Genomic DNA, 27,978 nt, shown 5'->3' on the forward strand with positions numbered 1-27,978 from the left:
CCTACACGATTCAAACTGGGCTCACACTTAATTTAAACGGGATGACATTACTAGATAAAATTTCCATGAGGATTCCCCCATCCCGACACAAACTACTTCTTCTGATCTTTTTACGGTACGTTATATTGATCCAAACAGCCTTACAGCCCTCTAGTGGTAAATAATGGGAATACAGTTTGTATCATGAGGGGAATGTCCTCATGCAAAACTGAGGCCTGAATAAGGCTATTATTTTATTGTTAAAACCCCATTAAAAAACAAAACCAGCAATTAATTTATCATACTAACAAGTATTCCCTGGGAATAACAAATTTCACCCGACAGTGGACAAGAGGCAGGGTACACCCCGGACAGGTTGCAAATATATCACAGGGCTGACATGTAGAGAAACAACCACACAAACCAAAATCACAGCAATAGGCAATTTAGAGTTGCCAGTCAACCTAAGCTACATGACATTTTGAGTAGATGTAATTTACAGGCAAGACTAATTTTTGTTGTGCAATAAAATTATAGCCTGTAACAAAAAAAGAAAACAATCAGCACTCAGCACAAGAGACATTTATTTTTGCATATATACAACATAATCTGCTTCATACATAGATGTTCAGTCAGTTGTTCACTTAAAATATGGAACGCTGGATATTAACATGAATTGCAGCTTCATGTTTTCTCTTGAATACATACAGAATATGTTCAACAACAGACTCTTATTTACTATGGATTATAACCATAAAAGGGACACCAACCTCACAAAAGGACATTCCTATAAAATCTCATTTTGAACATGATGTGACACAAAGCGCTGGCTAGTCACCTACTGTTAATGCAGATACAGTATCTACTGCACACATCTGAACACGATAAATGCATTTTAGAGATATTGACATGTAAGCAAAGGCAACCTGTTACACCTCCTTACATAGATAGCGACTGCTTTCAGTGCAGTGAATGAAGACTTTTTAGCTATTTTATATATGATTAAACAGAGCACAAAAGCATTACTTAGCTGGCTTTCTTGGATTGTACTGTATATTTTATCTTCCATGGATCATCAAAATGACTTTAAGACATAGGGGGACCGCATCTGAGTAGACTACAGCAATTGGCATGTGTCATGTGAGGAAGGACTATACTCTCACTGATAATTTTGCAAACCTATTGATTGTCAACACTGATGCTGACTTACAAAACTTAACAGCAGTCAAAGAAAGAAGTTGATTGCACAGGATGAAAACTCTGACAACACCACATGCACCTCAGGAATGGTTAAGAAATTGATGAGGATCAGTACCAATTACTCTCAAACAGCCAAGGGTTAGATACATGGTGCCGTCAACTGGAAATGTTTTCTAGTGATGCCATTAGTGTTGCTTAGTCCTGGGTATCGAACTTCAATACTTTTATGGCATTAATCAAATTACTTTAATACCACCGAGTATTAAATTAGTATTTCTATTTTTTTAACAGAACTTAAGGTTCTTAAAGGTAAATAGGTTAACCTTTTATGTTAGGAAACTGCTTTGACTGCACAAAAATGCCAAGGTATTGAAAAATGAAACTAATGATGTGGACCAAAATGTGTAATGTATGAATATTTCTTTTTGTTAAAATTTATTTAGTAAAACTGGCATTGAAAAAAGTATTGTTTAGGAACCGGTATCGAAGTCAAGGTATATCAGCACTGGTATTAAAACGTTTGGAATGATACCCAACCCTAGTGTTGCTACAGTGGAATCCTCACTCAGGTGGCGGGTGCTATGAGGACAAAGTTCCTTTGTGTTTTATTAACAGTTTTGCGTACAATGATGTCTCTCCATAGCAGGATGAAGAGCAGAAATACACAGTTACAGCCATGACTGAGTGAATACAGTAGCTTTAAACTTAGAACGTATAAGGAAATACACTGTGTGTATCTGAAAGAGATTACTTTCTAGGGGAAAAGCTCTGGTATTAGGTTAACTCTGTACACACATTCACTGCCAAACACAGGGACAGACAATATACACCTCAAACAAAACACATTACTTCTCACCAGTGTCAATAGATTACTTAGAGTAAAAGGTTTTAAAAATTAAACGTCTTTTAAAAAAAAGTGCCCTCTTATTACTGTGCCTGGCATGTGCTTGTTGCCATGTCCACAGATGCAAGTGGCATCTTCTTCAGACTAACAGATGCACACGCGTGCGCGCGCACACACACACACACACACGTGTTCCACATTCTCTGGACTGACAACAGTATGGTATGAAGCTTTGGATAAATCAAGAGGGATCAGAACGCTAGAGGGCCAATGGCTCTATCATCTTGTCAGTCCGCAGCATCTCGGTTTTGTTCCTCTGCCATCAACAAGATTACAACCAGGAGAGCACATACAGCATTTCAGTGCATATCAGTTACATTGTGCAAACCACTGATACAGTCATCACAGACACACATAAGCACATATTGAAAACATACATTATTATGTATAGGTGGTGTTGATATACTGTAAATTTACAAAATATATTCAGCTAAGTGTAACAGCCCATTGACAGAGAACGATGACAAAAGAAAAAAAAAAGTGTTCCTATCAAGTGGATGAGATGTTACAGAGCACCAGCCCTGCAGCTGAACCGAGTCATGCTGTTGTGTCAGCAAGGAGGCTATGGCAAAACCCTGTGCAATTTAAAGTACGTTTGTGATTTTAACAAAAAAAAGCACAAGATTTTTAGATTTGTACCACTCGGACACAACAGAACCAAAAAAAGCCAAAGCAATGCAAGTCTTGTAGACAGCAGCAGATTTGGGGGCGAAGTAAGACCTACAGTGCATAGCCTTCTACTTGCTGAGGACACAGAAAGCACAAGAATACCATCTACTCTGAGAATCCCGCTATGATGTACAGGTCAGTCAAAATGAGGAATATGAACCGCAGTGTGTTTGCAAATAACCAATGTGAAGGTAACGCTGATTTCGTTGAAACAGGCGCATGCTGTGCGCTGCACGGCCACACAGGAAGTCTTGATATTGCACAGATGACACGATTTGTGCGTATAGATATAATTGTATAACTATATACCATAGACACAGACATATTTACTGCCATAAATACAAATAAACATCAGAATGGTTCATATTAAAATACATGTTAATAACAGGGGCTGAGCAAATTTCTCTGTGGTAACGGTAGAACATATGTTTAGGCTTATACGCTTCTCAAATTCCTGCTCAAGAATATAAATCCTTTCCTGTCATTCAAGGGGACTGGTCTATGCTTTTTAAATACCGTCTCTTTTGTGCATACAAACACACACACACACATTTATCATAGATCTATACATATCTGGATATGCCCTCTACATATTAAGGGCAATCTTATCTTTCTGTCGACTCCCTGGAAAAGAAGCAGTCGCCACTGGTTCCCCCTGGGAGTTTCAGGTTACTGGTTGCAGTTCTAGTTGGGATGGCAGAAGGGAGGGCTGGGGATAACCAGTCGGGCTCCAAATCCAACAAGGAGCAGGAAGGCTGAGTCTGGGTTTGAGACACTAGGGAATTAGAAGGGAACACAGCAGTCTGTGATGTTTTGGTCAGAGAAGGAAAATCCAAATCGTCATCAAAAGTGACCCACTGCTGGCTTACTTTTCCTCCTGGGGGAGGTGGCTGGCGGTGAGGTGCAATAGCAGGTGGAATGGAGGAGGGTGGTGCCAGAGGCAAGGCAGGAGCAGGAGAGGGTTCAGGTACAAGGGAGAGCACAGGAGCAGGTGTAGGACTGAAAATGGATGATGGTCCAAAAAGGGATGTGGTCTTTTGGGGCTGGGAGGTGGGTGCAGGGATGGGGGCAGCTGCTGGAGCAGGGGTAGGAATGAGTGGCTGAGAAAGAGCAGACATAGTTTTCTGAAGGTTTGTATGCTGGATGCTGAAGTCTGGGGTGAGCGAGCGGTGCTGCTGATGCCCCAGTGGGCCTGTGAAGGGATTGGTGCTGCTGGGTCGGGCAGGAAGTGGGTCAGTCACAAAGGGGCCTGGGGAGGCACGCAGTGTCTCTTGAGAGCGACTGCGAGACGGGACTGGAGGAGGCGGCAGCAGGGACGAGGCGAAAGGCGATGGGGTGGAGAGTGAGGAAGAGGAGGATGAATCAAGCGCTTGCAGGTCTAACAGAGTGGAGGACTGGAGAGAGAAGGATGGAGGGAGAGTGCTTGAGGAAGACGGAGGAACGGAGGGGGGAGTACGCAGGGACAAGCCTCTAGTCAGGGACTGGGTGGTGTGCCAGGAGGAGGAGGATGAGGGGAGGAAGTCACATGCAAGTGTGTCGAAGGGGTCAGGTTTCCATTGTGCTTCTCTTAGGATTCCATTCAGTCCATTTGTCTGAGGAGCAACAAAACAAAGAGAATCTTTATTAAAAGCTAATATTAAAAGTGTTTAAATAATAGATTGTACTTTTTTTTTTATAAGTTAAGCTCAAAGAAATGCTACGGGTACCCCATGGAGCTTTTTTAACAAATAGTTATAATATTTACATTCAGTGTTTCTTACTTAACATAGTGTATACAGCATTTACCAGGCTAATTTCTGACTGTTGAAACCAGCATTCTTTGTATCCATGTTTACATTAGTAAACACTTCTATTCCTCTTCACTTTGATGGCAAGGCTGATCTTTGAGATGAGCTTCACAATGGCCTAGCTAGCAAGGTGTTAGATGTGTGCATCTGTCTGTCTGTATATCAAAGACTCCATAGGATACCTTCAATCAGGCCAACATAAAACATGTACTGTTTTTAGTTTACTACAGTGACTACTGCTAACAAATCATTTATGTATCACGGTTCACACACACAACCACTGACTCTAATACATACAAATGAAATAATACAAATCTAACGAAATGTCAAATTAAATTATGATGTCATTGCATATGTGCTCACTTGAAAGACCTGAATTGCAGTGAGCAGATATGAAAGGACTAGTGAAAAGCAAACTGTCAACAATCACATTTTGATCTCTATTTTTCTCTAAATGTCATGTTTGATACGTTGACTGACAAAACAAAAACAAATAATGCTCCATTTGGTGGTACCAACGCAAAACAACGCATGGCCTTACAGAAGACTTTAAACATACAAGTTAAAATAACTTGGGAGGAGATGATAAAGGAAGGAAAAACCAATTACGAAAAGAGAGAGGTGGAGGTTACTAGATGTAATAACATCAGAGCATGTTGTGCTATGGAGATGAGACAAAGAGGTGGTTTAATATCAAGTACCTTTCACCCTGAGGGCTTCTCCAGCTTGTGAGAGAGAGACAAATGTATCAGAGAGACAGAGAGAACAAAGCAGGAAGAATGACACAGACGACTAAGCTCATCTGATGTGAGACAAAGGAGCAGAAAGAGGCTCTTTTCCTACTGCAGCGGCCCACCTCCTACACTTGTGATAATTTAGCATAAAAGACCTTGTTTATAAATTGAATCTGAGCAACAATCTGTAGTGCATGAGTTGACTACATACATGCAGAATATTTTCATTGTACTAAAAATGTAGTGTTCTTTGTTCAGTTGCCTAAATTCAAATCATTTCATGAAAAGGAAGTTGGCACCAACCTGTGCGGCTGGGGCTGTCTCTGACTTGGCAGCATCAGATGGCAGAACGTGAGAGGAACGAGAACGCGGTGGAGGTTTTGGAGAAGCTAGACTCTGTGAAGGCCCAGGAGGGGTGGCGGAAGCAGCAGGAGGGGGAGGAGTAGGCCCTGTTTTAGGGGCTGCAGCAGCTTGCTGTGGCTGGAGAGGAGCCGGAAAGGTGGGCAGCATCGGTGGAGGGAGTTGGGACTGAACTGAAGGGGCGACGGGTTGGGGCTGCATGGGTGATGGCACCTGGGGTCTCACTGCAGGGGGCCCTGTGGGAGCTGGTCCTGAGAGAAGAAACAGAACAGAATTAAGGCTTAAAAAAAATTTCACTGTATCACATTATTTACATTCTAGTGTCAATAATCTAGTATATTGTCTTCTGTAAAAACACTTCACTTACCCAGAGGCAACTCAAATGGTTTAGCCTGGGCACTGGGCACAGGGCGTGGAGCTCCGGGGTGAGTGTCTGGAATGGGCAGAGGGGCCCCGGGATGCACCTCTTGGATAGGTCTGGGAGCTCCAGGGTGAGAGGGGGGCAGTGGACGAGACTGAGGGGGCATACTGATCACCCCGGCTCGAGGAGGGATATTCTGGAGGACCAAGAGGGAATATAAAATAGGGAGAGATTAACAAGTTGGATAGACGTCAACAGGCTAGTCAAAATCTTTTGCTAATGAATAATCATATTAGTAATCTTACAGGTCTGGGAGCACCTCCAGGTCCAGAAGCTCCAGCTGCTGCCTGGCCTCGACCTGAAAGAGTTAAAGGAGACAAAGCAGCTACATTAGCAACTAAAAACTTTTGTACTCTTTTGTATTTACCATGTGCCCACTAGGTAGAGATGTACAGAGTAGCAGGAGAACTTCAGGTTATGGGAGGATCAAAGCATTGAAAAACTCTCTTTTCAAACTAGTACTGTACTCAATTAAAAATGAGTACGCTACAAACCAACCCCAACCTATGACAGACCAAATTACCTATGGCTGACTTCATTATTAATGAGAATTCAGCCATTCCTGGGCTGCAGGAGGCCTGGATGAGCAGCAGGCCTTGTTCTGTGAGCCAATTGTTTACCAGACAGCTTGCAAGCACACACCTTCTCTTTCACTATTCTCTTGCTGAAGTGCTTGCAAACCTGTTCCCACGCCACTTAGATGTCCGTCTCTGTGTAATACTTCACTGTACCACACACACCCTTACTGTGACACAGGGATTCATTTAAACACACACACACACACCATACAAATGGGTCAGGTGAAGACAGGCCAATTCAATGATAGGCTAACGCAACCAAACCCCATCCTCTACCCTGGGAAAGGGATATTTTGTGTCAGGGCATAAACACATAACATAGGATTAATGCAGACAAGAGAGGGATAATCTCACCCCACGTTATCCCCCCACACACAAAGATGGGCTTTAATGGGACAAATACAAACCCACATCACTTAGTAACAATGCTTGTATCAACTAGTAGGTTAATGTTCAAGTTGCGCTCTGTGGCACTCACCTGCAGGAGCATCTGGCCGAGGAAGCACGGGGCTCTTTGCTCCTTTGCAGCACAAAGAAAGCCAAACCACATTACTGTTATAAACAAGGTGGCACTGTAGTCACAGGAAGCAAGTGTTCCCAGTGACAACAATTCACAAGAGGCACTAGAAGTAGCATATGGTGGTAATAATGCAGAGAAGCAGTGAAGCCTGAGATGCTGTGAGTCTAAATTTTTATGTGCATGAGGAGGATCTTACTACAAATCAGAGGATTACTGTAGCCAGGCTGACTGAGACCACTTTAAGTCTGATTTAGCTTTAGCTCACATTATCTCTCCGTTTATGAAGGGTATTATCACTAAAACACTAAAAACACTTCTTTAGTCCATGGCAGAGTATTCTGTTCCTCACTATGTGCAAGCACCTGGGTATGTGTATACCTCACTATTCCTGACTTTAATGTGGGAAGGATGACTACCTATGTTCTGATCTTCCCTCTTGCACAAGCTGTGATATTTCATGTCAGACCCCAGTACAAATGTTAAAGGTTATTACACTTACAACCACCACTAAATATTAAATGAAGAAGAAGAAATGCTGTCTTTGGGCCTCTAGTGGAGCAGTAATTGTGAGAGTACATTTGGTCCCTGTAGCCCTTTGACCTCCCAACTTATTCTGCCTTTAAATAAACAAAATAGTTTTTCTACAACAGGCTACCAAACACAAACACAAACACAAAAACTAAGATGGAGACGTAGAACTGATCAACAACGGACCACCAATATCAACAAAGTATTAGAAACACTGATGTCTGGGTGTAATCCTACAGGGATCGTATAACATTTAAAGACACCATCTGGCCAGTTACCTTCACTGCCTCTCCTACCAAGCAGTGGGCTAGGACATTCACCACAGTCTTAGAGTCAAAGAGGGGAAACAGAATTTTCAAAATAAGGTATAGCAAAAAAAAAAAAAACAACAACAACAACAAAAAGTAGTTGTAGTGCAGTGTTGTTAGTACAGTATAAAAATACATCATGTACTAGCAGCCAGACCCTCATTAAATAACTGTAAATAAGGGCAACACATTGTGGAGTAATCAGTCTTTTACAGTACACAAAGATATACCACAGTACATGTACTAGTAGCCAGACCCTCATTAAATAACTTTAAATAAGGGCAACACATTGTGGAGTAATCAGTCTTTTACAGTACACAAAGATATACCACAGTAAACGTGCATCAACCAACATCAGTACAATGGGGTGTGATTAAATAGGCACAAGCATTAAGTGATAAACTTTCCCAAAGAGATCATTCACCACCTCTCAACTCCAAAACCTCTTTAACACATACTTAATGTATGACTTAGTCACCAAAAGCCAGGCACGACTCAGCAGCTGCATGGCCCGTTTCCACAGCAGATATTATTCTGAGATTGATTTTGAAGGGATAGTTTCAGCAACAACCCATCTTTTATCGAGCTGAAAAGTTTAAACTAAACCCAAAAACAGTCCATTGGTGCGTACATCCAATCAGATGTAGGAGAGGGTTAAATGTCAGTCAAGTTTCAATGAATAAATCCAGCTTTTTGTCCATTATTTAAAGTATTATACAGTAACTGTAGAGTAATTTTGCTCTGTGCCCTGTGATAATGCCCTTTCTAATATAAATCCCTGTTGGGCTGAATGATCAACAAAGCATGGTCTGAAACAGTCCCATAAAATGGAAGTAGTCACATATAAAGCCCACCGTTGGGTTTTACATTCTCAGGAGCACCATATCAGTTGAGCTACAGTACGTGTTCACTGGTGTTGCAATGTGAACATTTCTTGCTTCATAGCCCAGTGACTGAACTGAAATGTGAAATGAAACCCTATAGTAATGAAAGCTTACTGAATCAGCAATAAAGAAATGCCACGATTTGCTTCTGCAAAGTAAGCAGATGAACACACAGTTCCACAGCAATCGCTTTACCTCCAGAGTCCTTTCTAACTGGCAGAAGGCTCATACCTCCTTCAGGCGTGAGGTGAAGCAATGGGATAAAAAGTGTTAACACCTGCCTAAAGTATCTCCATGTTGAAAATCTAAACATCCACACTTCTAATTTACAGTTTTATTTACTTGCTATAACTAACATCACAGTTAATAAATCTGTGATTTAAATGTCTGAAAATTAGATCTGAATCAACTGTGTACAGGCAGGTTAAAGATGATGCTTCACCTGAAGGTGGCGGTGGGCGCTGAGGTGGTGCTGGTCTGGCTGGTGGGGCAGTGGGACGAGGGGGAGGCGGGCGTTTGGGCTCCAGGCCTTGAGATGTTGGGGCACCAGGTTGGAAGTCAACAGGAGGTCCTGGAATTACACAACAATAAAAGATTTGCAAAGTTATGCATGGGAAGGGAGTGCTTTAACTGATCAACACATTCTCACCTTTTTGCAGCTTAACACGAGAACTTGGAATTTCACCCAGTACAGAAAAGTTATTTTAGACAATTTCCCGGAAAAGAGCTATTTTCAAAAGTCTAACAGACTTTTTCAACACTGTGCTGTCTCTCAGTTCGGCCTCATGCACAGCTGTGATTCAGTGTTGACCAAAGAAATGATAATGCTAACACTGCACACATTTAATACTGCTATGAGTAGTTTACTGCAAGACACACCACAAGTCTTCCAACACTAAACACAGATTAAATCATCACATGGAATTTTTCTCCTCAGTGTTGATAGACTTACTTCAGTTTCCATGCATCACAAACAAAATAAAATTACAGTTTATAAAGAAGCAGACAGAGCAGATGACTACACAGTACTTTTAGGAGACCGATTCCAGATATGTGTCATGTTCAAGATGTATTCACCTTGTGATGGTCGGGAGGGCTGTGGTGCACGACTAGGCCTGCTGGGTGCTGCAGGTTCTCCATGGGTTGGGGAGGGACAGGGACTACTGCGGGGGGAGGGGAGAGGAGAGGATCCAGGGCCACAGCCAGCTCCAGGCTGCAGGTGCTGGGGGAGGATATCCTCCACCTCCTCATCGACATCACCTAGTACAGGAGACAAGAGAACAGTATATCAGTGGTGGCAAAAAAACCCAGACAAACTGGTATTTACAGTCCATATTTTCAAGAAAAGGACCAGGATTGTATGGCCATCACCCCTCACCTTCCATATCAAAATCATCTTCGCCCATGTCCGCATCTTCAGCAAGCAGACTGGAGCTGGCCGAGGTGGGGATGTTTCCACAGATCCTCTCCACGCTCATCTCTTCTTCAAAGCTTTTGATCCAGCCTGGACTCTTTAAACGGATTTCAATCAGCTTGCCAAGGACCTACAATGTACCCAAGAGACACAGATAAGAGAGAAGTAGAGATTACCATGATATACAGATGACAGTGTTACAGAGAAATGATTTTTGTGTGTGTTTGAGACACAGAGGTCAAACAAATTATGTCACTGAGTTAAAGGATAGTCACTTCATATTAATAATGTTAAAATGTATGGGGACATTTTAAAGCTTATAAGTAATTAGATAATCAGTGATGACTTACAGTGGAAGCACTGAGAGAACACGCAGCAAGAGCAGAGTACCCTTCCAGGAAGGTCACCCACATCTTCTCCTCAACAAATCTGCATAAACAAGGATATCGTCAATGGAGTCTGACCATCTAAGGGTGAAAAATGTCTGTCTGTGTTAGGATGTCAGGCTCACCTGATGAGGATGACCTCTCCAAAATCAGCAAACTTGTCCAACAACTCATCTATGAGTTGATCGTCAAAGTAATCATCAGGGCCAGAGGAGCAGAGTGACACCTGGATGGTGGCGTCTGGAGGCCCCTGCAGGGCAATAACATCTTTATAGACTTGGTGGCGAGCCTCTGGGTCAACCTCTAGGATGTCCACATCTATTAATGCCACCACAGGCCTAAAGATAGACAAAAAACAAGGTAACCAGAGAGGAAAACTTCTAGAAAATGAGGTCTGATGACTTTGTCCATGACCCGGTCCTCTACCTGTACTGCAATAACCTGCAGAAGTACATTGAGATCTATGTTCAGAAGGTCAGAGAAACACTGAAAACAGCATAACTGGTTTGCACCTTTTGTAGCTCAGACTATGGGATTATTTGTTTTACTTGAAAATGTGGGTCCATGTATGAAAAGCACATATGTGATGTTAAAAAGAAATGAGATATTATGCTGCTGTGGTGTTTTCACACATATCATTCATTCACTCGACTCTTGTTGATGCATCTTGTTAGTTACCTGTGGTCTGATGTTTTCAGTTCAGCCCTGCCATAGTACTTCAGAGTACCAGGGCTCCAGGGGTGGGCTGGGTCATCCTCATTCTCTCCAGATGTAGTAGTGGCAGCTTCTACATTCATCTCCTCAGCTGTAAAACATGCACAAATGCATAAATGAGCAGAAGTACATTCGTAGACAGTAGAATTACTCTGATGCTTCAGTTCTATACTTTCATAGTTTTTATTTTATCATGCATGAGTGCAGAACTGAAGAAGGCAGACATGAAAAGTCTGACATCTATTTTTGCCAGTGACAGAGGGGAAGGAGATTATTCAGGTTGGTAAGACTTACCTGCAGTGGCTCATCTCACCTGTTTTGTCAAAGTTCCACTTTCTCCTCTTCCAGAGTATGCGGTCAGTCCAGGCTGGTGTGCGGCACTTCTCGCTGGTGTCATAATCTTCTGAGAAGAGGTCATACTTATAGGTGGGAGCAAAATCTAGCTTTCCCTCAATAAAGCCTCGGAAGATCTGTGGAATACATTTAAAAGGAATATTTTGATCAGATAAAACCTAAAACATGTGTAATCAATTTTAGGTGAAACCTCATAAACTGTTGCTGTATGTGGTAATAGGTCATACAAAACTAGCATTCTTTTGGTCCACCAACTGGTCCCCAGCTGTCAAGGCATCCCAGTTCTGCTGTTTGATCAGCTCCTTTACTTCCTCATTGGGCAGGTTGATACGGTAGTTAAAGTCACCACACCAAAACACATAATCATGCGAGTACAGCAGACGACCCTGTGGGACAAGATAGATACGGTAATGCATGCATGCATGTCTGGTAAGAAAGCGTTTTGAAACTGATTTGTTAGCGTCTGTTATTACCATGGGGAAGCTGAGCCTGCGTGTGATCTCATGGTAGTCATCGTTTCTTTCCTTGACCTGTGATTGGCCAGCGGCAAAGTGGGAACAGACAAAGCAGATGCTGGTGGTGTGGAACAGCATGCGGATAGCCACACCTCCCTTATTGCCTGTGGCCCCGCCCATTCCAGTTTTTACAGTATCTACAGCTACATCCCTGGAAAACATATCGAATAAGAAGATTACATCTGTTAATACACCTGTGATTTACGTTGTGAGTTTCCTTAAGAATGTGTAATGTTCATACCTGATGAAGGGTGCGTGCTGTGGGCGGACGAAGACAAACAGACACACTCCCACCAGCTGCTCTGAAGCAAGCAGCACATACTTGTGGTCCCGTGAGATGTTTTTCTGGAGCTCAGCTGCCCACATTTTCTGGTTAGTCGTGCTGAGACAAGAACAGAAAGATGCCTTATAGTGCTTGGTATCACTTTAAATTTTAAGATGCACAAAACACATTAGTGTTTTTTAGAAGTGTTATCTCAAAAGCAAATTCAAGGCATGATCATTTTTAAACAACTTTTTTTTCCATACCATTTTTTGATGGGATTTACAACTTAACTTTCAATGTGAAAACGACAGTGCTCTTCATATTAGTTGAAGAACAGACTGCGTGGAGCACAGACCAATAGCTGTATTTGCTATTACATAAACTCTTCTGAGAGACAAAGGACAGGTCTGTTACCTCAGGCTAGAATCTTGCAAACATACCTAGCACTGACTATGTTTCCAGCATTCAGTTCAACCATTTCCTCAAAACCGATGGCAAAGATATCTATGGGGTTGGCTTTGCTGTCTGTAAAGAGAAAAAACACACCTGGGTCAACACAAATGTCTGATTATAATATTTTGGTACTACCATAGTAATTTAATAAAAAAAGACCTGGGTTTTAGTTTTCAATATGAAATTTTGTGTTAGTATAAAATTCTACTAACTCCATTTCTGTAGCGACTGTATCCAAGTGTTTCCCTGAAAGCAGTCTATAATAAAAATCTACAGTGACAATAATATGTACTATTTTGTACTAACTACAGACACATTTTATGACAGCAATACTCCAGTTATAATAACATATAAACTTTTCCTTTAAGGCAACCTATTTTAATTTACTTTAAGACATGACAGTGGTATCAAGCTTCTCACTTCATTAGGACAAATAAAAAAAATACATACCCTGGAACTCAGGCTGCCCTGCCTTCTTCGGAGCGTCCAAGAGCCAGTCGTTGAGTGTCTGGTTGCGGAAAGCAATGCTCCGAAATTGTTTACCCCCATTAACATTCCAGGTGCCGACACACACCCGGATCTGCTTGGGCCTTGTGTATTTATGGTGGCTCTGACACATACCCAGTAATACTCTCGGGGAGGCTGCAGAGGAGAGTATGGTAAGAGTGTAAAATTATTGATTATTTGTGGGCCTGTAGGAATGGTGGCATACTGGGACTCGACAAAAATAGGCAAAAAGCTAAACAAAACCAACAAAACTGATGGGAGAAGATCCAAGTACAAAACAAATCCACACTGGAAAAGGGATCAAAACTGTTGCTGAAACACAAGTAAAATCCAAATAATCCACCTTGGTAATGGTTCATTTCACTCTCTAAATTTCCACTTAAAGGAATCTTCAATTTCACTGCAAAAATCAGCATCCTCTTTCTTTTAATCACTGTCACAGGAGCCTGATGATATACAACAGACAGTGATAAACCACTACCAACACTGGATAATAAATGAGTAAATAATAATGAGTGGCAAACACAGATGAAAAGACAACTACAATATGTGGCAGGGGATGAAAAAGTACAGTATATCCACTGGGGGCAGTCTGCTGGTTACTATACCTGATTGTAAGACGGGCTCAGTGGCTAAAATTGTGTGCAAGAGCAGGGGGGGAGAGAAGGAAGACAAGGGCGGGTTAACCAGTGCTTTCACAGATAGTACCAGCAGAGCAGTTTGTCAGTATTAATCTAACTGTGACAGAAACCTGAACCATAAAGATTACTCATCCCACTTGATGCGGTGCAAATGAACCCTTCTATGATGCAGAGCAATTTATTAGCTAACAAGGCTCCAACAGATATGGGTCAAAACTCAAAATATTAGATCAATTCCACCCCAACGTAGCAGAAAGGAAATTATATTCCTAATATTACAAGTACAATATATAAATGCTGCAACACGTAATAGAGAGCAAAATCATTTTTTGCTACACCAAGAGGATTTTAGGGTTTTAACTCAATAAAATAATACGATGCCATGTTATAAAGAATTACCATAAAGACTAGAAGTGGTGAGCAAGGCCCGAGCTTTGTCCGCCAAATCACTGTTCAGTGTTGAGCCCAGCCTCAGGATGTCTATAGCCTCCTGCTTGGAGCTGTCAAAGAAGTTGTTCTGGATGGTTCTGGTCACAGAGCGAGCTCCGTCTTTTAGCTTCCCCGCCTACGAAAAGACATACACACAAAAAGAAAGTCAACACAAGACATAAAAGAAACCAAGATTATTAACTACACTCCCACTTTGTATTTAAGAGTCTCTACTGCCCCATCCAACCATGGAAGAGAAGAAAAGGAAAAACACTTCAGAGAAATATAGATTTTTGAACTGACAGGCAGAATCAGGTGCGACTTCAAAATTTCACTGACTGATGTGCAACATGGTGATAAATGCTGCTAAATATCAGTTTGATTCCTCCAGGTTCATTCAAAAAAGACAGCAGATGTTGCCAGATCATTTAGGAAATGACGCTACATTAAGAAAATGATCCCTCAACACAAAAGGGGGGACGGACAAAAAGTGGTTCCACCTATCCCTTCCTTCATTCTTATAATCAACATTTATCCAGGAGTCACTGAAATCAATAATGCACCAGACGGAGACCCACAGCTCAAAAATACTGACCGACTTATTAACTTACCACGTGGGTCGAGAGGTCCAGAGGACAGCAGAAAGAGATAGCACACAAGAGTTAAGAAACAGAAGCAGTCAGTTCTACACACAGAACAGATAAGACTATCCATGCAGAACTCTGCACTCACTGCATGCACAGTACACAACTAGCCATTACCACTTATAAAATGCCATTTAAGCTTTAACATTGAAGTCAAAAGTAACAAATTAACCCTCCTGTTATGTTGCGGGTCAAATTGACCCACAACCATAACTGCTGAGCAGGCATCACCTGAGAAATGAACATAACAGGAGGGTTCACTCCTGTTATGTTCATTTCTTCATATCAAATATTTGTCTCATTTAAAGCAGTTATGTTCGTGGGTCAATTTGACCCGCAACATAACAGGAGGGTTAAGACATTGGTTGTGTTAAACATACAGTGCAGGACTTTGCCCTTTATTGCACAGTGAAGCATTTGTGCCATTTTTTGCTCATGAGTTGAAATATTAAGCTGCTGCAAGCATGCCTGATCTGAGGTGAACTGGTCAACAGTTGTTTGCCGATAAGTTACCTGCCATAGTTCAGGCTTTATTTTCATATTAGATGGAACGGTCTTTATGAAACAAGTGTTTATCATGACTGCCTATTCTGGAGCTGCCCACTGTTTGCAAGTTTTAAGTCTACACAATAATTCAATATTTAAGTCCACTTTGCTTCATGGAAATAAACAAATATAAAACATACAACTAAAAGTGTAACACATTCAATATTGAAGTCTACTGAATTCACTTCAACGCTGCCCTTCACTTTTGTGCCCAGCCAGTAACAACAAATAGGAGGATGTTGTTACAACACAAAGAGCTGTATCATGTTTCATATGTTTCTAAGTCTGGAGCAGCATTCAAGTACTGAAATCCATTTTTGGTAATATATTATTACCAGATAATGAAAATCCAATATCAAGTGCTGTTCTAATAGCCTACTGTGTATTACAATGTACCTCAAAGGTTAATCTGTAAACTTGTATATTTCTGTGTATTTAGTGTGTCCATACTGTGTACCTTGGCCTTGCCATCCAGAGCTCCGGTGCCTGCGTAGATCTTACTGATGGAGTCTCCGTTGACAGACCACATAGTCCTAAAAACCTCCTGGAACCTGGCCACTAGCTGTGGTTTCTCTGTCAGACCCATCTCCTCCAGCTGTTTTGGCAGCATCTGGCGTGGTGAGGAACAACAGCGTTAGACTAAAACCATCCTCACTAAAGACTTTGGACTTCAACAGAATAAATGCAAATGTTATGTTATAACAAAACAAGCACACTGTCAAAATCCTACCTCAAGAGCAAAAAAGGCCTGTACACTGTTGGTTCTGTCCAAACAGTCCAAGCAGTTGGTCCTGATGGTCCCACCCTGAGTCCTAAAAAGACATAGCGTTAAAATAAATAAAATGTTAAAAAGCATTACAAAACTTACATTTAATACGTCTCTATATGTGTTCGTGTTTCTTGCTCACCTTACGATACCCATCTCTCCAGAGTAGTAGAAGAACCCACACTCTTCTATGAATTTGCTGAGCTGGGGTTTGAGAACACTGTGGAGTTTGTCTGCCTTGCCTCCCTTTACATTTTGATGGTAGTCAAAGTTCACCATTTTCACAGCTGCTGCATGATCTGACGCCTTCAAGTGACTCTGAGAGCAACAGAAAGAGGAGGACTCGCTGTCAGAAATTCAAACTGAAAGCAAACATGGTGTGCACGCACCATGTGCTGTCTGAAGCTGCATCGGTTTGAATTCATAATGTAAATTCAGGAGCTTGAATTCTGAGGAAATCTTCGATTGTAAGCTGTAAATGTGCATATGATGTTTTAGTAGTTGGACTTCTGTTGACATTTGGCAAAACCGTCGACTGTGCTTTCTTGTTAATGGAAAAGCCTGGCATTCAACAAATCATGAACTCACTTTTTGCTAAACAGATAACATATTGCTACCTAGCTAAAAGACTACCTGTGCAAGAGCGAACAATTCCAGGTATGAATAACTCAGACATGTATTCTTTAATGTGCTGTGTATTAAATAACAAATGTCCTGGGGTTTTATGACAGCCCCACACATAAGATTATGTGACATGAGAAGAGTTCAAGTCACAGTGTTTGAAATAAGCAAATCTAGTATATAAGTGCAAAAAAAAATTCTTTTGAAAGTGTTCAGTCACTGCTCAGCTACAAGTAGGATCATCAACAGGCTGTCGAGTCACAGTGTCAACCCACTCACAAGAATTCCTTTCTGTTGATAGTGTGTGGGGTTTATAAACACAATAGAAGGTGCATCTGTTCTGACACGTATTATTTACTGCCAGTGTGTTTTGGACCAGGTTTGGTCCTTGTTAGTACAGAGGATGGCTCCTCTCACCTGGAATGCTTTGCTGAGCATGTGTTCTCCTTCCTTACTCCCAAGCAGGTTGATGATCACCTGTTTACCATACAACCTCCGCAGTGCAGTGAAGTGTCTGCAAAACACATATAGGCACATAAGTATCGCATAGGTCTAAAATGACATCACAGAGACAAAATGTCTTCATGCTTTGAACCACAAAATCTCTCAGATTCATCAACAGGTGCTAACGGCACAGTGACAAAAACCAGGGTGTAGGTACAAAGAGAATTTCTAAGGTTTGAATTTGTTTTTGTAAAGATATACAGTCTGGAGTGACTAAGGAGAGTGCAAAGCCAGCACAATTAAAAATCTAGAGCTACTCTTTCAAATCGGTTTAAAATTTAAATTGATAGAGACAGAAACAAAGCACCAGTCCGCAGGGATGCATGCAAATATGGGCTACAGGCTGCTATGTGTTTATAAAAAGACATTCAAGTTGGCCTTGTACTAGCTAAGAAATGTCACCAGAGACATAATTGGCTGTTTCTGCAGAAAGCTAACCAGCTATAACAAAGGATGACTCATGATTCCTAATATGAAGAGATCTTACAAAGCTAGTAACACTGCCAACTACTTAATATTGTTTACCAAAGTTAGTCACATTAACAAACACGCTTGTCTTGACACTTTCATGATACTAATAAGAAAAGAAAAGACTGATAGGGTAGCTACAGAATGTTGATAAGGATGGGGATAGGCACGGTACTGTCAAGGTGTGGCACAGTGATTGTGGTGATCATATCCTCTACAGGGCCTGGGTTTAGGCCCCAGTGACCCATCTGGCTTAAGCATCCTTAAGCAAACTAGCAACTCTTAGTATAAGCTGCTGCTGACCCTCCATCTGTAATGTGGGGGCAACGACCAGTGTTCCCTGTCTACAGAGAGGTGAAATCAAAGGTCACATTTGTCCCTCAAGGCTACAAATTTCTGATTTAAATTTAATATTTAAAGGTGAAGTTACAATGATGTGAAAGTGCTTATTTGTTACAGTCTACCTGGTCTCCTCTAGTTACTGCCAGTTAAAACAAGATGAGCAAGAACAAATCCATAGTTGCAGCACAGCTATATTTCCATCTTTTAGAGCAGAACTTGGAAAGATACAACCACTGAGAATACACAATTAGAAAAAAGTGACAAACAGTCTCTGGATCCAAGTGTCACATATAAATGAAGCATTTCAATACTTAACTATTTAATGTTGAATTAAAAAAAGCTTTACCGTGCCACTGTACACACATGGATAGACACACATTCACATTTGTACAGCTATCATTGTGGGGATATTCAATGACATAATGCATTTGACTTAAAATAATCTGACCTCTAAAAGATGTGTTCAAACAGTCAGGGAAGGACTTTTGCAAAGAAACTATCTGCAATACAGGTTATTAAGTTCAACAGCTAATCCAGGGCTACTAACGTGTCCCTTTTGTCTCCTGCATCTTAGGACAGGCTTCAATTAACATCTTTCCAATGAGAATCTGGGGAGCTTTTCTCTGTTGTAGCGCAGGCAGTAACTACAGGACACTTAATGTTAGGTCTTCTCGTCTGCTCCTCAGAGGAGTGGCTATCTGTGGACGGCTACATGAAGCCAATGGAAACTGTGACACACATACACACGTTACAACGTATGTTTCAATTACCTTTCAAATGCTGGTGCATTTGCTTCAAATCCCCTTGACAGTTTGACACGATGAGAGCCAACCTGCAGAGCAGAAATAATCAGAAAAACAAACAGTCACAGTATCCTTCTTAGGAAAGATCAAAATAGGAAAGTTGCATAAACACACATGTTGCAGATGGCCAGAAAACCTGGTGATGAAGAATGGATTTGGGACAGATGTTTTAGACGACATGTTAACAGCAGAAATGCAACCATAATAGTGTCCCAAAAAAAAGTATGTGGTAGGACACTAGCAACACAGGGGCAGCGTAGGGAGATTTGTTCATACAGAGACAAAGACAATGAGCAGCAGAGAAATCCTTGACTGTCATCTCTCCAACACCTTTATTAGAACTTTTCCACATTTTATAGCCTCTTTGTCTGACCAATTGTCATATATCCTCTTTCACTTGAGTATACTACTGCTGATTCACATTATATACAAGTAGAGGCAGGCATCACCACATGCGATGACATTTTTAAAAGCTCAGCAGGACACCATCTCACTGGCTGTTTCATGCAAGCAGTGCAAGTCCCAACTTGTTCCCGTTTCCTTCCCTTCTCTTCCTGTCAACAGACACTCCCTACTTTCTTTTATATTTTTCCAATACCACACTCCTGCCCCATTCTGTTTCTGTCTCCTCTTCCTCCTACTGGTCACTCGATAACATGTACTCCTTCAGTCATCCCTTAGGACTTCTATTTTCCTTCTTTACAACTCCAGTTTATGTCTTGACTTTCTTTTGCACCATGTGCTAATCCTTTCCTAAGTTTTGCATTCATTTGCTTGCATGTGTTTACGTGCCTATTGTAGTCGGGCCTATGATTTTGCTCCATGCTGCTGCCATTTTGTCACTCCTTCCTCGCTCTACTGTTGTCCAGGTCTATGCTATGCATATTTAATACCATCCTGAGATGACATCTGAGAGAACTCAGGTTACAGCTGAACACCTCCGACTCAACAGATAACACCTAGAGAGTGACTGGTGAAGTCTGAACGCAGCTGCTCAAGATTTATTGAAATCTAGTGCTTACTAAATATTAAAACATATTTGAGAATATTATTGTGATTCCACATGTGATCATTTTCTACTAATGACTAGTTCTACCAATGGCTCTGGTTCTAAAACTTCAAATCAACCAGGGGTCTACATACTCACTGACAAAGAGGGGGCAATCCTACCACTTTACTAATCTTTCCTCCCAGGGATATATGATACTGCACTACACTTTCAGAGACAAATTCACAACTATTTCTGACCTACACTAACTGAAGAAATATCAATGACTATTTTTCTGGTAAAGAAAAAAACAGAAGCTATCCACTCTGCTCAGGGAATGAATTGGAGAGGATCAGGAGGAGAAAGTAAACCTACAAGCCACAGCTGGTAGCAGGGTCTGAAGCTAAACCAGTGCTTTAAAAGGAGGTCTATAGTTCTGTCTGAAAACAACCCTGAGCCAACTACCCTATGTTTTGACCAAGGCACAGACCTTGTGGGCTGAAACGATAACTAATATGGTCTTCCCTTAGCCAAACAGCTCAGTCTTTCATATTATCAATTAACACCAATTGCCTGGGGAATATCATCAGCAGCCTAAGGGAAAGGGAGTGGCTGGGGGACGTTTTCAGACCAGGCTCTCACCTGACCCAAGAAGTCTGGCAGCTGAGGAAAACAGAAAAATGGCCTTTACCAACCACTATATCTAGCATTAACCTCCCCCACGTCTGCTAAAATCCACCAGTCTGTGCAATGTCAGGACAAGGGCAGGCGAATCCAAGTAATACTGTTTGTAGTGTGGAATAAATGGGTGATCCTAATTTCTAGTTTAAATCTCCAAAATCACACCTCTATAGGTCCTGTAAAAAAAATCCACAGAAGGATTGCCTTGGTTTTGACCCCTGACCTTTGGCACTGCACAGAGAAAACCCTATCTGCAGTATGAAAGTGCCAGCACCAGAAAGAGCCAAAAAAGAAAAGTAAAAAGAAGGCTATACCAGGTGGGGGTTCTCATCCAGTCCATTAGGGTGCCGATTCTCATTCAGGTGCAACAAAACACCCTTAATAGACTTTTTCTGAACACAGCATGAACAAAATGTGTTAAAACTAGAATAAAGATATCCAGAGAAATTACAAGCAGATTTTCCATTCCCCTCACATTGTCTTCCCAGGAACAAATGACAAGCACAATATATTTTAAACAAAGTTTTTTCCCCCCTAGTTTTCCAAGAGCTTCATGCACGTAGGCTGTATCAGAGTTCAGTGTTTACACTTATACCATGCAGACCAAGTGAGCCTCATCTCTAACTGCAGTATTTACAAAATGGCCAGGACTTCTACACAAACATGAGGGATGTTATATGATTTTCAAATAATACAGCTTAGTGTACAACAAGACTGGCTCTATAGGACAGACTTAGTTTCCATTACCTGGATTCCTGGCTGTTCCCAGAAAAGAGGAATAGATCCACGGATCTGTATGAAGGATGAGCACCTGTCATCCAGGAAAATGACCTGTTGAAAACAAGAGGAAAGATTGGTTGAGTTCATTTAAAATATGAAAAAAGTCATCCTAAAAACACAAATATTGTAAGAAAAGAAATTACTAATCTACACAATTGATATACAATAAAAAAAACAAAACCTAAAGCGTATAATAACATTGAATCTTAAAACAAACACAAATGACCACATGACATAATAAATGAAAGAAATATAGCCTTTAAAAACAACTAAAACCATAGGAAGGAGACAACACATGACATCTTCCGTGACTATATGATGTAGAGTAGGAAAGGGCTTCAATGTGATGAGATACAGCAACACAAGCGTGTGTGTCTGTGGCTGGACAGAAAACACATAAGATGGGGAAATTATAATGACAGGCAGTGTGACAGCATGACCAAAAGCTGTCAACACCACAGGGGCTGGCCAGAATAACTAGAACACCTGTCAACACAATATAATCTGAGAAACCCTGCAAATACTACTACACTTCTGAAGCTTCTAATGATTTTGCAAAGAGATCTTGACTGACATCTGTGGTAAATATACACATATACACATACACACACACACACACACACACACACACATTTTGAGAATATACTGTAGGCATAGAAGTACTTCATTACAGTGTTTTGTAATAGTCGTAGTTCCAGTTATTGTGTCCAACTGTAGCTTCCTGTTATTTCCTCAAACAGGAACTTTGAAAAAGAAAAACACAGTCTACAAAAAAGAGCTGAAAAGTACTCTTATGTTATTCAAATATACGTGTCTTCAGACAATATGCTAACTTGGCAATATAAAGAGTAGGCTGACATCTACTCAGTAAAGTAAATTAAACTGCTGCAAAAGGAAAAAGGCATCAGACTGGACCTTGACCAATACATCACTGTGCTGATATATTATCATCATCCCAATCCTGCTGGTTGTATTATAAGTACCAAGAATAATTATGCATCTATAATGAATATTCTTCAACAATATCACTTTACAGTGACAACACAAAACACTGGAGCAATAGTGTTCCCTCCCAGGCTGCACTGAGTCAGCCATCAGATAACCAATATTTAAACACGCTGAATGACCAATGGTATTGTGGCCTTATGAACAAATGCAAATGATACATTATGTAAACATTAAGCTGGCTAAAGCTTTTCATTGTGTGGTACAATATGTTTGACCACTGTCTCCTGTGTCCTGTTTGGCCTTCTCTGACTGGTACTAACTTGCATAGAACATACAGTGGGTATGGAAAGTATTCAGACCCCCTTAAATTTTTCACTCTTTGTTATATTGCAGCCATATGCTAAAATCATTTAAGTTCATTTTTTTCCTCATTAATGTACACACAGCACCCCATATTGACAGAAAAACACAGAATGTTTGACATTTTTGCAGATTTATTAAAAAAGAAAAACTGAAATATCACATGGTCATAAGTATTCAGACCCTTTGCTCAGTATTTAGTAGAAGCACCCTTTTGAGCTAATACAGCCATGAGTCTTTTTGGGAATGATGCAACAAGTTTTTCACACCTGCATTTGGGGATCCTCTGCCATTCCTCCTTGCAGATCCTCTCCAGTGCTGTCAGGTTGGATGGTAAACGTTGGTCGTCATGTTTAACATGTCATTTTGCTTCAGTGGCATTTTGGTCTGTTTCACCCAGATAGATGAGTCGGTGTGAAAATGTGGGAAAGATGGTCAAAAATGTGATTTAATGTGCTTCTCTTAAAAGCAGTTGTAGGTTTGGTGGTTGAATAAAAATGGGAAGGAGAAAGCTGTGTGACCACACAAAGCAGTTTTGAGTTTTGAGATTCAGTAAATTTGCCACTTCCCCTTTTTTTAACTGTCTTCTTTTTTATGTGGTGTCAAATCTGTGAAAAAGAAAACATTTGTTTGTACATGACCCGGTTGTACTTTTCCTCAGATGCCTGGTAATATCTAACATCTTCAGAATGAATCTAAATGGTAAATCATAATAATGTGGTTTATGATGACATATGAGTGCACTTTTCAAAGTACTCTACATCAGGATATTTCATTCTGACTGACAAGATGTACTTAACATGTACTTACCAAACAAACAAAAACACTATCTTTATAATAATGACCCTCATCAGTCAAATTAAATATTCTTCATATTTTATATTAGAAAACCAGACAGGAAAATGTTGTTTTTACTGCGCCAACCAAACCAGTGCTTTCAGATGAAGACTTTTAAAGTGTAGGTGAAAACTAAAAATCGACAGTATGAATCTTTCATCACAGGAACTCACAGGAATTGCACATTAAATAGTTTATTATTGAAAGAAAAGTGGATGAATAAATCAATTATAAAACAAACACAAGTGAGAATACATGGAGGACTGCAGACTTAATCTAAACGATATCCGGGACTCACCGCTCAGCAGGGAGGGATTTCATTCATGAAGTGCTGGAGGAAGAAATGGGAGGATGTCTGACCTTCGCTCCCATACTTATGTCTGTGACAGGAGGTGTCAAAAACTGTGTTTTTCTGTCAATATGGGGTGCTGTGTGTACATTAATGAGGAAAAAAATGAACTTAAATGATTTTAGCATATGGCTGCAATATAACAAAGAGTGAAAAATTTAAGGGGGTCTGAATACTTTCCGTACCCACTGTATATACTCTAATCAACAGAAACTGATTTAAATACTGCATGAAACACACTGTTACCCTATCACCTCTCAAACAAGAAGAGAGACTCAATGAAACTGTAAAAGCTGCGAATCACCTGTTCAGTCTCCACAAAATTGGCCACCTGCCCATCATCATTTGTTCCTCGGACGTTAAATCGCGTACCAGCTCGCTCTGAGCTGAGGCGGGAGAAGATGCAGGCCTTGGCCTGTTTGTGTCCTGCATAGATGGTCCTGATCTCCACACCACCACACATCAGCCTCAACAGCCAGTCATCACAGTTTACTCCATAATGTTTCAGGTGCAGGTGCAGTGATTGGTTCCTATTAATTCAAAAAGAAAGCATCAATAGTAAAACTAACAAGTTCAGTGTGAATAGTTCATTTTCACACCTTACTTGCAAATCACACAGCCCCCACGTCACACATTCAGAAGAAACTAGATCACCACAAATGGAAGACTGTGCTGAATGCAGAACCTGTATTGAACTCATGGCTACAACTTCATAGATTTTAAAAGCTAAATTCATGCCTAGAAATCTGCAAATAACTTACCAAAAAAAGCGGTTATCTGTAGTGTCTTCTAGGATCCTGCGATGTGCATTAAGACTCAAGTCCATGCTGACTCCAGTGGAAGACCAGGCAAAGTAGAAGTGCCCTGAGTTTAGGACCTTTCTCACTTCAGCGATCCGGTCTTCATCTCCTGGATCATTCTTTAACGATATAAAGTCTGTCTGTGTGACCCTGAAAACCTCTGAATCCTGCACCTTCCCCACCGAACTGCATCCTGTCACAACCACCAGACTGTGGAGCATAGAGTCACCTGCAGAAGTAAGGTGGAATATGAGGATAATTGTAAAGGAAAAAATAAACAGAAGCCAGCAGTATGTTGACAGACAAAAAGAACTGCATTAGGAAAAGATACAATAAAACATTAAGCATTAAGAAACTGGACAATAAATGGTTAAAATATTTGCCGCTACTCTTATGTAAAAATATATATATTCACCAGACAGTCAAATCTCAACCATCTAAACTGAACTTTAATCTTTTATGCAGCTTTTTCCTTGTTCTGATAACAAGAAGCTAACATTTACCCCGCCGGCTAGTTTTAACAGAAACTCAAGGTCACATGGCGAACAGGAAAAAGCAGCTTAAAAGTAAGCTGGGACAGGGCCACAGGCACACATGAACATAGAGGTCAAAACATGGACCAGACCCACAAAATCTACAACAATGAATAGAGACGTTTCTGTAGCTTACCCAGGTTTAGACGGAGGACACCCAGGATTCCATAGGCATCAAAAATCTTGGTGTATGTGTTTTTAATGGCCTCTTTCTCTGCTGCCGCTACAAGAAAAATAAAAGCAACATGGTTTAAGGTAAATATCTATAGTGTTTTTCTTCAGACTTTAAATTAAATGTAGCTTATGACTTAATCATAGCATAAAATCACATCAACTACTCAGCAGTCAATGTTAAGTCTCCTGTAGGTGCATTTCCCATATTGAATCCTTATTTGGGGCCTTATTTGAGCTTGCAAAAATATTAAAGTCATGTTTTATTAAAATCTAACAAAATTCCTTACACAGAACAGCAACAGCCCCAGACTCAAACATGAGGCATTCTTCCCTAGTCCTAGTTTCCACTATGACACTGTAGGGAGGAGGGTCCAGCTTGTGGTAAATGCGATATCCTTTGCTGAAGGCCATTGTTGATCCAAGATAAAAACACCTATATTATAACCTGGAAACCAAAAACAATGAATGACAGCAGATCAGACAAGATATATTCCAATCCGATGCATCATCTGTAGTTCGATGGCTACTAGAGTGCAAGATGTTCTATTTATTATTGATGGAGAAGTGACCAAGATCTGACCCTATAGAGGTTGCAATTTTAGGATTAATGGATTAAAAAACTGTTATTAGAAAGATTGCCTTTTGTATAGCTAAAGGTGTGAGTAAACCAGATAAAGGGTCCTTTTAAAAAAGTATAAATAACTGTACACCACTGAGATTGCGGATAATACGATATTTGAGTTTAAACGTATCAATTTCTAACAAATCCCCTCTTCATTACGAAAATCTGCCATGTAATTAGGCAATAAATTGTGTGATCCGGATGGACGACAACATATATCGCTACGTTGCGAAATCAGAAGCCTAACGTGTTGTCAATAACGGATATAGCGAAGGCCCATACACATGACGAATGATGTTACTTTTACCTGAATATTGCAGATGGATGGAAGTCAGGAGTAATATGAATGAAAACGTTGGTTAGGCCGAAATATCATCCATCCTGACAGACACAGTCACGACTTAAATGCAGCAGGCGAACCTGAAGCTAACGTTTACCCCGCCGGCTAGTTTTAACAGAAACTCAGATTTTGTACGATGGAAACCCATTTAAAAAACAAGAAGGAGAAAAAAATGATACAGCGAAAATATGTCGCTGTCTTTTAGCTAATGAATACTAGCGGCCAACGCTAGCTAAATTAGCGTAAGTTAGTTAGATTTATTACAGGGTCGCTATGAGTCGCTAGCTTACGATATCTTGATGGTGGTTCTAACGTTGCTGCATGTCCGGGATCATAACCTGTAATTTTCTGTTATATATGCATTTAGCGACTATGCCATGTAAAACATATAAAACTGTGCATGCATTTTAATTACTGCTTCACCTCACAATTGTAGGTTTGATTAAATTGACACAGAAGGAAAACTAAATTTTGCCTTACCGTGTCCCCCCGCCGGGTTGTTACTCCGCTGTCATAACACAATCCTTCCCGGTTTGTTGGCACAATGGTACATTCCAACACAGAGCACTCCTATCTGACATTACCGTAATACTTAGTAAAATGTTAGCGTACACTTCTGTATAAGGCTAAGTGACTCATTAGATACGTAAATAAAACATTTGCAAGCTAAATCAAGTTAAACATATTGTAGTGATCCTTCAGTTGGCATGTTATGATGTTCTAAATTGTTATGGTTCCTTGATGGGTGTGGAGCTTCAGGGGTTAAAACGTGTGAGAGCGGGAGGGAGTGAATTGTGGGGATTTGAGCTACAGAGGGGCTGCGTCCGAAACCGCATACTGTGACAGTACGTACTGAAAGAGATGAAGTACCTACTTACTGACCGTTAAAACAGTAGGTACTGTATAGTATGAAGCCTGGTAGTATGAATGAGATTCGGACGTACTACTCGCCTCGCCTACTACTGCCTACTATACAGTATGGTAGATTTGGAGCTACAGAGGGTGTTAGCAGGCTGTTTTTCTTTCTTATTGTTGTTGGGCTGTTGTTTTTTGTTTTGGCGTGGTTACGGCCAACAGTAACCGGTTGTGTGGAGTTAATAAAAAAGCGACTATTCGTCGGCACTCAAGGTTGTCTTCCTTGTGTCCTGCGGGACGCTACAATATTAATATTCAATAAAAAAAAACATTCCCAAGATCATACCATCTTTTCTTCCGGTTTTAATCATGATTGACAGTTTCCAGTTCGAATACACGCATGTCCTGACAAATTGTTGTACAGAGGTACATGGTGAGGGGCGGGGCCTTGGCACTTTAGGAGCGAC

At 40.8% G+C, this 27,978-nt stretch overlaps 1 protein-coding gene across 12 annotated transcripts; it reads right to left on the reverse strand.

Annotated features, from left to right (window-relative positions):
- Positions 1-1,767: 1,767 nt before the first annotated feature.
- Positions 1,768-27,384, reverse strand: synj1 (synaptojanin 1). 12 transcript variants are annotated; one of them, XM_020598406.1, is made up of 32 exons: positions 27,137-27,382; positions 25,982-26,139; positions 25,657-25,743; positions 24,949-25,216; positions 24,492-24,717; positions 21,661-21,744; positions 21,228-21,305; positions 19,212-19,273; positions 17,545-17,641; positions 16,649-16,824; positions 16,471-16,552; positions 16,198-16,350; positions 14,521-14,686; positions 14,089-14,112; positions 13,424-13,615; positions 12,961-13,045; positions 12,497-12,637; positions 12,214-12,406; positions 11,968-12,126; positions 11,700-11,856; positions 11,351-11,477; positions 10,798-11,010; positions 10,637-10,715; positions 10,251-10,416; positions 9,950-10,132; positions 9,315-9,443; positions 7,111-7,152; positions 6,300-6,352; positions 6,001-6,190; positions 5,577-5,884; positions 3,622-4,344; positions 1,768-3,527 (listed from the first exon to the last, which is right to left on the reverse strand). In XM_020598406.1, the coding sequence occupies exons 2-32, from the start codon at positions 26,103-26,105 to the stop codon at positions 3,417-3,419; spliced, it is 4,878 nt and encodes a 1,625-aa protein (XP_020454062.1). In that variant the 5' UTR covers positions 26,106-26,139; positions 27,137-27,382; the 3' UTR covers positions 1,768-3,416. The 12 variants fall into 12 exon arrangements, with proteins under 12 accessions (XP_020454062.1, XP_020454054.1, XP_020454051.1 ...); XM_020598407.1 differs by lacking the exon at positions 1,768-3,527 and adding an exon at positions 5,241-5,264 and having other exon boundaries at positions 4,257-4,344; positions 27,137-27,384; XM_020598398.1 differs by having other exon boundaries at positions 1,768-4,344; positions 14,521-14,677.
- Between the last annotated feature and the right edge of the window lie 594 nt (positions 27,385-27,978).

Source organism: Monopterus albus, unplaced genomic scaffold (genome assembly GCF_001952655.1).
Source record: "Monopterus albus unplaced genomic scaffold, M_albus_1.0 scaffold38.1, whole genome shotgun sequence".
Lineage (NCBI taxonomy): Eukaryota > Metazoa > Chordata > Actinopteri > Synbranchiformes > Synbranchidae > Monopterus > Monopterus albus.